The sequence below is a fragment of the Opisthocomus hoazin genome, chromosome 9 (genome assembly GCF_030867145.1).
Source record: "Opisthocomus hoazin isolate bOpiHoa1 chromosome 9, bOpiHoa1.hap1, whole genome shotgun sequence".
Classification (NCBI taxonomy): Eukaryota; Metazoa; Chordata; class Aves; order Opisthocomiformes; family Opisthocomidae; genus Opisthocomus; species Opisthocomus hoazin.
Window position 1 is genome coordinate 12,114,328 of NC_134422.1, and position 12,358 is coordinate 12,126,685.

At 39.2% G+C, this 12,358-nt stretch overlaps 1 protein-coding gene across 10 annotated transcripts in view; it reads right to left on the bottom strand.

The window, feature by feature from the left end:
• The window catches only part of KALRN (kalirin RhoGEF kinase), a 532,117-nt gene that overhangs the window by 242,404 nt on the left and 277,355 nt on the right, over positions 1 to 12,358 (bottom strand). For all 10 annotated transcript variants that reach the window (XM_075430793.1, XM_075430796.1, XM_075430795.1 and 7 more), the window contains exon 10: positions 3,040 to 3,162. In XM_075430793.1, the coding sequence (XP_075286908.1) occupies positions 3,040 to 3,162 (123 nt within the window). The remainder of the gene's footprint in view (positions 1 to 3,039; positions 3,163 to 12,358) is intronic.

Sequence of the window (12,358 nt, forward strand, 5' to 3'; positions counted from 1 at the left end):
TCGCTGTCTTGAGAAAAATGACAAATTAAACTTAGGTTAGAATTAACTACCAACCAACTCTAAAGAGTTAAGCATAAAGAAGGGAATTAGGGACAACAAAACCTGTTCATAATCAGAATGGGGAGGAGATTTATTCCCCAACCATAAAATTGACCTCACTAGAAGCTTCTGCAGGAGAACTCCCCGTGTGGTAAATTTATGTTCTCCCCTCTTACCCTTGCTATTACTCTTTCCAAAGTGAAGAGTATTATATTCTCAAGTCCTTGACCTTGGTTAAAGCCTGAGATTCCTTTCACTTTTCCTCAGCGCATGTCCTCATGTCCATTTGCCAACACCACATTCCAGTGTCACACTGCAGACAGGCCTCATAAATTAGCAACAGTATTCTGGTGTGAATGTACCAGAGGAAACCATTCCCATCAAAGCTGGGGGGAAGTAACCAGGTTCGACTTGTATCAGTTGTTTCTAGATAGAAGGCACAGTAAACTTCGTGCTCGGAGTGCAGAAGTGAGCATGACTGTTCACAGTTCTCCAGGCAAAGCAATGAGATGCTCATTTGTGATATTAAGTAAGATGTAAAAGAATCAGATCCATAGGAACCCAAGAGCTTCTATACCCATGTAAACTATACTTTTCTTGCTCCTCTTCACCCTCCTTCCAAACACCCACCTTCATCTGAACACATATGGTCATCCAGTGAACTAGATTCATACATGCTTTACTCTGAATTTGGCCTCATGAAGTGAATGGAAATGTGTCCACAGTTATTCACAGACAGACATGCAGAAACAGTATAGATGGAGGACTAACAGAGGGGTTACAAAAGTCAAATAGTTCTATTCTGACTTACCCTAGTACCTACACATGCAAGCTGCATATCTGTAAGGTTCCTAAACCCTCATAAAGGGATGTATCTAAATTACATCATCCAGTGCAGCATGCTTTAAGTGAGCTGTTGTTTCCATGTGCAGACAGTAACACAGCTTGCTGTCATCTCTATTGTCAAGACCATGGCATTTTTCTGTCTTTACTCACCCGTTTCTAATTTGTTTCTTACATCTAGAGTGAGGTAACACTCAGAGAAGACTAAAAAAAGGTAACTGTGATCCAGAAGTGTGAGATGTAACTGGAATTATGAAGCTAATATATCATGGGGAAGGGAGATTCAGAAAATATTAATGCCACAAAGGACATTAAATTAATGAGTTTCAGCTCCTCTATATTACATGATCTTCACTTCATTCATTACCCCAGTATTGCATCTACTAACAGCTGACCTCAACACATCTTCCGGAAAGGCACCTAATGTTGATTTCAGGATGAAAGCTCCCACTAATTTGTGATTTTGGATGAGGCCCTGTAGAACCCGGCTTGCAACCTCCAGCCTAAGGTATATTTTAATAAATTTGCAAAAGGAAACTCTAGAAATTCAAGCCTATTGCCAGAAGGCTTAAATTCACAGTAGGTCACATGACATTTTAAGAGACCCACCAATCTAAATTGCTGTTTTCAGTCTGTGTGATTTGTCAATGGTATGCAAAGCCATCCCGTCACAGCTGAAAGGTAACACTGAAGTTCACTGGAAAGCCAAGCAACAGAGTATTCCATCAAGAGCTGAATGTTTAATTAAAAGAAGGTTGCTGGCTAATGGAATGGATCCAAAGAAATAGGTAACAAAAGAGATTCAAGGGATTGGTTAATAAAAATATGCTAGGAGAAATAAATATGTTTAACATTGTTAAGAGGCACGTAGGAGCAGACATGCTAGCATTCTACAGATATTTCAGGGTTGTTAATTCATCTCCTTCCTTGGCATTCATCTCCTTAAGGGGACTAAAGGGATATAAACAATGGAGGGGGGGAGAAGATTGAGCGAAATATAAATTGAATGTGACACAGAGGAAGAAAAGAAGACATAAACAGTAGCTGCCATCAGGCAAAGTGAAAGAGATACGTTCCTGTTGCTGGAAATATCTTAAACTAGACTAGGCCAACACATGGAAAGGGTACTACAGGAAAACAAAACTAAAGTCTAATACCTTTTTTTCTTATGCCACAGTGAAATACTTGAGTAATAACCTGCCTTGTGTGCATCAAGCAGACAAAGCATTTAATCTATGTAAAGCAGAATGTATCAATCGGGATTTTCTCTGAAATACCCAAAGCAGAAGCACCTTTACAGAAGATTAATTTCTGACAGAGGATGCTTCAAATCTAAAGCAATAAGGTATAACATGATCTGACAGCCAGAGCTGAGACTGGAGAATTTCTGGCCATAAGATTCTTAAAAAAAAAAAAAAAAAAAGAAAGGAGCTGTTCAGTCACTGGAAGAACTTATCAAAGATCCTCTTTCAAATTTTCTAAATAAAGACAGGATGTATGTTTAATCATCTGCTATGAACATGCTTTGAGGAAAAGTTATATGTTTTGGGCGGAAGCTTTTGGCTTCATACCAAAATTCCTGGACAAGCCTCAGTTACACTGTGCTATGAGGAAATAATAATAATAAAGTCTACCTGTAGTGATTGCCTCTTATTCCAAAACAAACAAAAAACTCTTCCATGCAATACCCTGTACTCTTCGAAACAGTGGAAGGGTAGTCGCCCTTATTGCAAATACTCTGTAGTTTTTCCCCTGCTTCTTTACTAGCTGCTGATTTCCACCTTATTCTCAAGGTCCTCAGATTCCACTGCTGCAGTTACTATTGAATTTTCTATTGCTGTTGCTCATAACCATCCTCTTCTATGTCCCAACACTTTGCATTACTGTCCCATAAATTGCTTGCAATTTCTCATAGGCTTTGAGACCTCCCTCCAACCTAATGCCATGATTTTCTGATTAGAAGTCTCGCTGCTGTCATGCTCTTGCAGTGTTCATGCTAGCTTTCAAACCTGGGACACAGCATCCTGGTCAGATCCAAGTGTTTGAGAACAGCAGTATGAATATACAGGGCCCCCAAAACAGCAATAGTTTTTAAGTACAAGAGGAGTAATGAAAAAATCAAGCCAGAAAACAGAAGTCTCTGATTCAAACTCTTACCTGTGCTACCTCTTCAAAATCATCATGTCGTTTCTGCAGTGCCCGTGCTCTGTGTAGAGACTTCCCCACTCCTGTATGTTTACTCAGAAAGGCTTCCCCGTGATTTTCAATCCAGTCCAGTACCTGCCAGAAAAGCAGAACATCCAATTACCTCTCTTGTCTCAGCAGCACTGAGAAATTCTCAAGGTGAGGACAAAACAGCTGCAGAAGTACTGCTTTCTGCTTGCTATGGCTAAACACATGTCGATCTGTCAAAGTCCATTCCAACTGGATAGAAGATAAATGTTTATAGATGTTACTGGTAAATTAGAATGACTGGATTTTTACTATTCAATTTATTTTGAAGTGTATCTTAGTTATTTGAGCATGGAAAATATTAGATATTTATTTTCACAGAAATGAATTTTGGGGAACAGGAATCCTAAATCTGCCACCTTTAACAACAAGAACCCTCCTTTTAAAAGCTCCTTATGTAAATTGAAAAACGTTGATAGCTGATTTCACACAAACAGCAGATTTCAGTGGAAAGCATCTTAAATGAGTCCAAAAGCATGATGGAGAAATCAGTTAAAACTTATTTTGATGTGAGGAGAAAGCATTATAAGAGTAACCAGTACGAAAACCGTAAGAATCCTTCACTGCAGGCCACAAAACATTGATAGTATGCCCTTTCCAAGTCTTTCAGGTTTTCAGTTCAAAATATAATGGATCTTTATGCAAAAGTAAAGTGCAAAATCTTAAATTCTGAGAGTTAAAGAGGATTTTATTAGAAAAATAGATCAACTGTATGAGCACCACCCATTTGGAGCTCTTTCTCACAAGAATATTGGCACTGAAATTTAGATCAAACATGTCTGAGGTCTACTACAAGCTGGAAAAAAAAATTGAACTTGACAACATCAGCTTGGGAAATTTCAGGGTGTGATCTCCACCCTTCCGCATCATTTTCCCAGTACACAGAGGCGAAGAGAATAAATAGTACTGGATCAGTACTGGTATTTGTGTAAGTAGCTAGGACTTCATTCAGCAAGGAGCCCTGCACTCACAGGGAGTTATTGATCCTCGCTACTTCTGATGCTAATGGACTAGCAAACCGTAGCTGGTATTTCTGTCACACTGAAGGGAGAAGACACCGCAAGCGTCTCCAGGATACTGATACAACCACAGAGTAGTAACCTCTGCAGCTCTGAGGCCTGCAAGGGCCTTCAGATCCGCGTCCTTTCTTTGTGCAGCAGTGGGGTGCAGGCAGCGAGTGTGGGCCCTGGTGACGCTGGGCAGGGCTGCAGGATGCCTTGCAACTTGTGACAGCAGGGGCTGAGAGGGGTTCTGGTGCCAGGGCACAGGGCCGAGGTGGGAGAGAGCTGTTGTGCGAGGAGCCACTTGTCTCATGTGGGGCTGATAAATGAGCAAGTATTATTGACTAAGCCTAGAAACCTAAGAGTGGAAAAATAGATGTGATTATTTTTTTTATTTCATGGCTTGGTTGTACAGAATTTAAACCACCTGGACTTCGAGTCTTTTCTGTACTGTAGATCCCAAGCATATTTTTATAAGTTCCAAGTACAAACAAAGCTTTATACACATATACTTATTCCCCAACCCTATTACTTTGCTGGAAAAAGCATTTTTTTAATTAATATTTTGTGCTTACGAGATATTTTTCATCTACAAAGTATAAATCATTTCACAAAATGGGGATTCAAAGTACTTTATGTCCTACAGGGACAACACGTGTTTGGCATAAGTGTCACTGTGGGGAAGAGTAAGCAGGACCAGGTGTGTTGGCAGTTCAGTCATTGCCCCCTGCTTCCCTTTCTCTGATCAGTTTGTCTCCCATTTGCTCTGAGTAGAGAATCCCAAATACATTCCTTCCAACTGTTTGACAGCCATGTGTCAGCTGGTCTGCTAAGAGCTTTTCTGCAAGATATTCTTGACCAGGAATCTGTATATAACTTGCGATAACATTAATTATTGGAGGGTAGCCTTCTAGCAGTTGTGTCATACATAACGTAACAGTGTGTAAATAATTCCATCAACATCCTCTTTCTTCTTTTCAGGTGTTTTCAACTTATCTTTAACAAGGGAACCAGATCAAAATTCAATTTTGAAAAAAATCTCATCTAATGAGGCCTCATTTTTTATTCTTTTTTTAATGGCAAATGACTTTAATTTAAACAATCATCATAGAATCATAGGTTGGAAAAGACATCACGTCCAACCATCAACCCAACACCACCATGCCTGCTAAACCATTTCCCGAAGTGCTACATCTACACGTTTTTCAAACACCTCCAGGGATGTTGCCAATGTTTCATATGAAGTTAGTATACAGTATGCTGTTGTAGAATTGCAGTGAGTGGCTATCAAACAACCCTAATAACTTTTTCATGCTTATAGCATTAAAGTAGTAATCACATAACAATAAAGTTTTTATCCCAGTCAATGTTATATTGGGCTGCTTTAGTCACTGTTAAGGTGACTGTTGACAAAGATTTCCTCTTCTGTTCTCTAAACAAATGTTTCCGTACACATTTCAATTCAGAACAAGAAAAACAACATATGATACCCACTTTAAAGATGAAAACAAATGGAATGAATCTAGGCCAGAGTACTGGTTATAATATGGATACTTTACTCTCAACAAAACAGAAACCTCAGCGAAACAAAGTGCTAGAACATTAATCCATAGGGAATAAACCTTTGTTCCGGACTCATCCAAGAGCTGGCAGCTCCTGCAGCAAAGTCTCACTTTGTGTTTGGGCAGTTATTCCATACTGCCTGGCACAGAAGGGCACCATCTGGTGATGCACAAGATCCTTCCTGTAATCCAAAATCTTCCCTCTGACGTCTTCTATGCAGGTATTGATTAGGTTACCAAATCCTTTAGTTCACAAGATTACATATAAAATACTAAGCTTAGATATATAATACCCCTAGACACAGTTGTACATCCACTTAATAAATAACGTCACATGAGCATACAAGATAATAAATAAATAAATCTATAAACCACACACCAATGACACTGGCTGTAACACCCTATTTGAACACCTCTTTCCTATGCCATTTCTCTGCTTAGAGTGCCTTGTCTCAGATTTCACAGACGTCATCTGCTCTTTAAAAAAATCTGGTTCAAATTGTCCCCAAATCTCTACCTCTGCCATGATTCCTGCAAGAAACAAATCACAACTTTTTAAGGAATAACTTTCTTAACAGCACCTTCTGTGGCTCTGAAACCAATGTTAACACATTTGACCACTCCAGTCTTCAGTGCATTTGTTTGAACAATCATTCTGTGAAATACATAAATGCTGTATTTTCATTTTGCATAGAAAGGGGTAAAAAATTGTGTATATATATGAAGAGACTAAGTGAATTCCTGAGGTATCCCAGGAAGTTAGCAGAAGGCAGGATGTCAGCATGAGGCTCTCATAATCTGATAGCCCTATCAAAAGAATCCTCGGCATCTATAGAAGCAGCTAATATGTTTTTCCTAATACAAAGCATTTGCCATCTAATAAGCTCACAATAATTTGAAAACATCAAGAAATACCACATTTTTGTTTCCATCATACAAGGCACAGAAAGAAGCTCTTCCTAAATGAGGAGCTGAGTTACGGAATAACTGAGTGAGAAAAGCAAGAGCGTAGATCTGGATGGATACAAAACACTTACTCCCCAGTGAAAACAACGAGAAATGTTAAGCAATTAGTGTATGGCAAATGCAGGAACAACTCTGACAGGTCACAGTAAAACCTGAAATCACCAGCTCTTGTAAACATCTACCTGTCAGCATGTTTGGAGACACTCCCCCTTACCCTGAAGAAAGGGAATGTCTTTAGAACTAGCGTAACTGTGTAATAATTCAAGATAAACATGAACATTTTACTTGAGAGTATGGACTGTATAACTTACTCTACTGCCCAAAATTGAAGTCCTCTGATACTGTTAGCCATTGAAGTTAGAGTGACTTATTTCAAATAATTTAATTACTCCCTAAAAACATTAACATCTTGAAGATGCTGTTAAAAAATGCAGTTAAGAGTGTTTTCTAAATTACATATTCAAATTTTCTAATTGTCCTTTCTTGCCAAGCTATTTTTTCTTAAAACAGTTAGAAAAAGGCTGCAAGTCATGAATTCTTTGAAATGAAAATACTGTGCTACAGATAGATCCATCATCTGAGGTGTTTCTTGAAGTAAAATATATTTTGTAACTCCAGTAAATGCCAATTCTCTTTCCAGTGTGCATTTACTACCCTACTTCCACTAGTTTGAAAGTTGCTTGGGACAAGGGCCAGGACCTCCCTCCTGCTTTGCAGTTCCTAGCACAGTAAAGCCTGATCCTGCCTGACTGCAATTTAACTACGGGCTAACCGCTGTGTGGACACACTTCCCACCCAGGACAGCATTTTCCAATTCAGGCTGCTGTCCATTAGGTAATGGACATGAATAGCTGAGTCCAAACTTCAAGGCACGTCTCCAAGCATGGGTAAAGCTGCCCCTGGAGTTGCCTGGGAAACTTTATAACTCACAGATGTCTTCTGCAAGGACTGGAGGATAATAAAGTCTTGGTATTTTACCTTCACCTGTGGCAAATTCCCATCCCATAAGTTGCTGACCTATTTGCTGTTGATGAGTTTATTGGGGTAGGTGTTTCTGCTGCTTCTCCACCCAGTCCCATAAGATGTCCATGTGAGGAAATCAATAAACTGCTCCTTTTACTCTGATGGTAGCTTGCATGGAACTCCAGAAAGCGTGCATGTGAGGCTAGGAGGTGAGGAGGCGGCTCCCTTTCTTTTCTGGATAGGGAGTCATAATTCTGTGCATAATTCCCAGCTAGCAAAAGCAGCTTGTTAATGGAGAACATGAACCAAAAGCTCAAGAAGCACATCTGATGCCAGTGACGTTTATTGGCAGGAATGCTGCAGGATACACACATCTTAAAAAGGTGATGTTAATATCTCTTTTTTTATTTCATCTAGTTTAAGATCAAAAGTGGTAAAAGCATTATTTTCTTTCTATCATGATGTGCATGTCCTGTCTCCTTATCTCCTCAGGGGCACAATTACACACCCAACAAAAGAAGTAGAAAGCCCAGGCCACCAAGAAAATTAAATAAAGCTCCAGTGCAATTACAGCAGCCTGAATGCGCTAGCTATTACAGCCATTATACGGCTGGATAACCACAAGATTCAGAATGCTACCTGGAGGAAGAATAGCCATAACAGTCCCTTTCGAATGATCTGTGTAACAGCGAAAATAATAATGGCAATTCAGGCAGGTTTCATCTGAGCACAGCATCAGGAAGCAGGTGCTTAGAAGGGAAACGCTTTCAGAGGCCTCTCCACACTCCTCCTTGCTGATGATCGAACTCTCATCTCTGGGAAGTCTCAGGCCTATTGCACATCTAAACTGGCAAAATAAATACTGCCCAGGTGAGGTCAGGGAAAAACGTACTTGAGAGTCTCTTTGCAGAGAATGGGGATAGTTTGTACAGTACAAAGTAGGAAAACATGGGAAAACAGAAATGGAAGAATGGTTTTAAAGGAAAAAGCTTGAAGAAGCAATCAGGCAATAATTAAGAAAAGTTCTGGGCTGATAATTGCTCTTCCTTTAGGCTAATTTGTGTGATGGGAATATGCCAAGATGATTGCATTAGTAAAATATAAGGTCAGTTCTTTTAATAGCTTAATTTGATTTTTAAATAGAAAAAGCAATAGGCACTATATTTAAAGGACAGAATTTTCAATGTAGCTCTTTGAAAATGAAGCCTCTTCCTGTAGATATCTTTCCTAATCAGTAAATGTGAAAACTAAGAAGCACCTCATAACTTTGTTTGACTTTAAATTAAAATCTCCTTAGGAACCAACTCTTTCCTAGCAAGTCCGCATGCTCTGCTCCCATTTTACATGAATACAAAATGTGAAAAGAGTAGTAAATTCACTACTTCAAGGATCCATATATGTTGTTGAAATTAGTCAAAAAACTTCTGCATTTTCACGTCTTTTAAATCGTATTTGTTTTAGTAGCAATGAAGGAAGATGGAACGAGAATGATATGGAGCAGAACACAGAGGCTTGCTCAAATGTACCAATCATTGACCCCTGCCCTCATCCTGCAGGAAGGAGACGAGAAGTGTAAGCTGGTGATTAAACCAGCTTTAATAAGATGCAGTGTGTTGTGCTGGCAGTGACAGGGCACCTCGGCTTCTGCATTTGACCCGGGTCTGTTTTGAACAATTTCTCCGCTCCTGAGAGAGATGACCCACTGAAGTGCCTTGGCCAAGGGAATCACTAATTGTTGTTACTCTAAGATCCACTGTTGTTGCCATAGTGACTCTTAAAACTAGGTTACTCTGCAAACTGAAAATAAATTATACCATTTTACACTTTAAGCAGTTAAGAGTCAGATCTTGATCTCAAAAGAGTACAAACCTGGTATAACTCAAAGGGGTTAGGTTAACTCTTTGGTAACTCTAGCAGAGTTGTAAAAAAATTCCAGAGCAATTCCAGTGAAGTACACCCAATTTATTCAGCTTTAAATGAGGTCCAATTTCAAATAGGTGCATAAGCACTGCCTAACTTTAAACACATGGATAGAGCCCCCAAAATCTGTTAGGCTTATACCAGTGAAAGGAAGCCAAACAGTATCGAGTTGCCACTATGTGCACTTTATTGCTTGCTCTTGAGATACTATGGGCCAACTAGAGTTCTGGTACGATAGCAGGAATTCACATGGCACTTCAAAACTTGTGGTTTTATAGTCTCATCACCACTTCCACTCACAAGAATCAAACCTTCTTAATCCTTTCTGTAGCAGCAAATATGAATGCTCAGTAACTCCAAGGCCTTACATGTCTGAAACCCCTATTCCAGAAACTCTGCCTTTGCCAACCATGCTTTTTGTAACCAGGAAGCGTAGTTAAAAGGTTCACATTTCAGACTGTGCTTTCATAGATATTTTACATCCAAAGTTTATTGTAAATGTTTTTTTTATACTGCAGAGCAACATAATCTGATCTTTTCTGTCAAAGCTCTTCAAAATTGCGCAAGCCTAGCTGGTAACACTTACTGGCTGAACTAGAATTAGCAGATATCAGACAAAATCTCTTGGCAGAAGATAATGAATTTGTTTTCTTACAAGAGAAGAACTACAAGCTACTCATTACATATACATTTATGAGCAACACATTTCAAAGTAGGTGTGCACTCAGGATACCCACAAACCACTCCCTTCTTGGGAGGTGAAAGGAAAAGGCCTCCGAGTGATAAGAGTGCACATTTGCCAGGGAGACCACTGAATCTCTGGGCAGAGGCAGTAGCCAGTGTGGGATTGTCAATTACTATCCATTGGAATTACATCTGCTCCTGGATAACGTTGTGGCATGCAGGCTGGCATGGGCAGCCCAACCCCTGGCCTGCTACCAGGCCCTCCAGGAGAATTTGGTGTCAGCAACAGTACCAAGGAAGACACAAAAAACACTGAGAATCAGAAGAAAAGCAAAACCAAAAATCCCCCCAAACCCACAACAACTCAAGGAGACTTAACAAATCCTAATCCTTTTTAATGAATAAAATGCACACCAAGCCTGATTTAAATTAAAATATAGTTTCTTGGTGGTATTCACAATCTTTGCTGAAAAGAGATTTCTTTTTCCTCCTGTCCTTGGCCCTGTCACAGCAGGGTCATGTCAAGTAAAGGTCTAGCTGAAAAAATACACCAAAATACAAAGGAACTTATCCTCTGGCTTTTCCTGCTATTATTAATGGTTTATAATAGAACCCAAAACAAAACTCAGCCATTCTCCTTTACTTCTTTCTTTATTACAAATTTAAGTTCTTGGCATGGTAAAGTATTTTAAAATACAGTTTTTTGAAGAAGGGAATCACAACTCGTGTTTAATCTTTGGCTCCCATGAAATTATTTTTAATTTCAGATACATCTATATCTGACTCTAAAACTCAGATCTTGTTCCCACTAAAATCCACAGCAAAGTTTCAGGTGACTTCAGGAAACATGGATCAAAGACTGTATGTTTGTAAAGTTAATAGGCAAGGGCTAGTTAGGCATCCAGCAGAATCTGAGCTTCCAGACACGAGCTTGAATAACATGTTCTATTTCCCATTTAGCAACTTCTGAACAAATGTAGTTTGTATGACAGCACTTTTCAAGTTGCACAGATTAATGCAGGTAAGTGCACTCCTAATGTACAGATACAGCTCTGCTAATGCAGTTCAGTAGCAGTGGAAGGGAACAGTGCCTTATTCTGTTCACTCTCTTTGGTTAAGCATGTCAAATTATGCAAGAGTTATAAGAAAGAAGCAAAAAAGCAACAAGGACCTCATACCAAAAGTAGACTGGAATTCGAGTGATTTGCTCCGAATTCACAGTGGTATAAATGCCTAATTGCTGAACATATAGCTATAAATCCTGCAATACCACAACTTGACCTGTCCATGTGGTGATGACTAATTTACCTTCAGAAAATATTATAGCCAGCCAAGCAAGTTCTTCTGTATGTAACTCAGCTCAGACAGTCAGTCATAAGAGTCACTTTTTTCAAATCGGCTTGAGACCTAATCAATGTATCCCACTATCACCAGCCAGGCAATTTGAGGTTTCAGGGTTTTGGTTTGGGCTTTTTTTTTTTTTCAAAGAAGAGGTGGAATCGAATGAACAGAGCTACACTCACTAACACAGTCTGAGGATTGGATGAGGATGAAGAATTTTGTTACTTCTTCAGTCCTTCCTCAAGGAAGATGTCTCTTAAAATGCTACAATAGACAACTTTCCCTGAAGTCAGTCAAAAGTTTATCACCTCCATTTTGCCTTTCTTTTTCTCCACAACTCCTCTGTGTGGTAGGTATGTACTCAGCTGTGTCTGGGTCTCTTTCAAAAGCCAGAGAAGTAATGCAGCTGCTATTAAGAATGATTTTTTAATCACTCCCTGCTTTTCCCTTCTAATTGTAGTTATTCCAAATACCACCACATAATTAAAGAGGTCTTTTCAAAAAGAAAAAACATGCAGTTCTTTTTATCCTTGGAGGAAAAAGCAGCCTTACAGACGTATAAGTATTTTGCTGCACAGTGCAACTAAATTAACGGGGAGAATTAAATGCAGAGCCAATTATAACATTCAAAAAACTTCCTTTATTTCCTTGTCTACTTTTAACCAAAAAAAAGAAGTCCTGATGAAATCAAATTGTAGGTGTTTTTATGAGCTTCCTGGACATTATGTGAAAGTTGCACCTCTGCACAATTTCTCATTTTAACCACAAAAATCTAACTTCTGTAGTCAAAAATCCCACTGGTTTTCC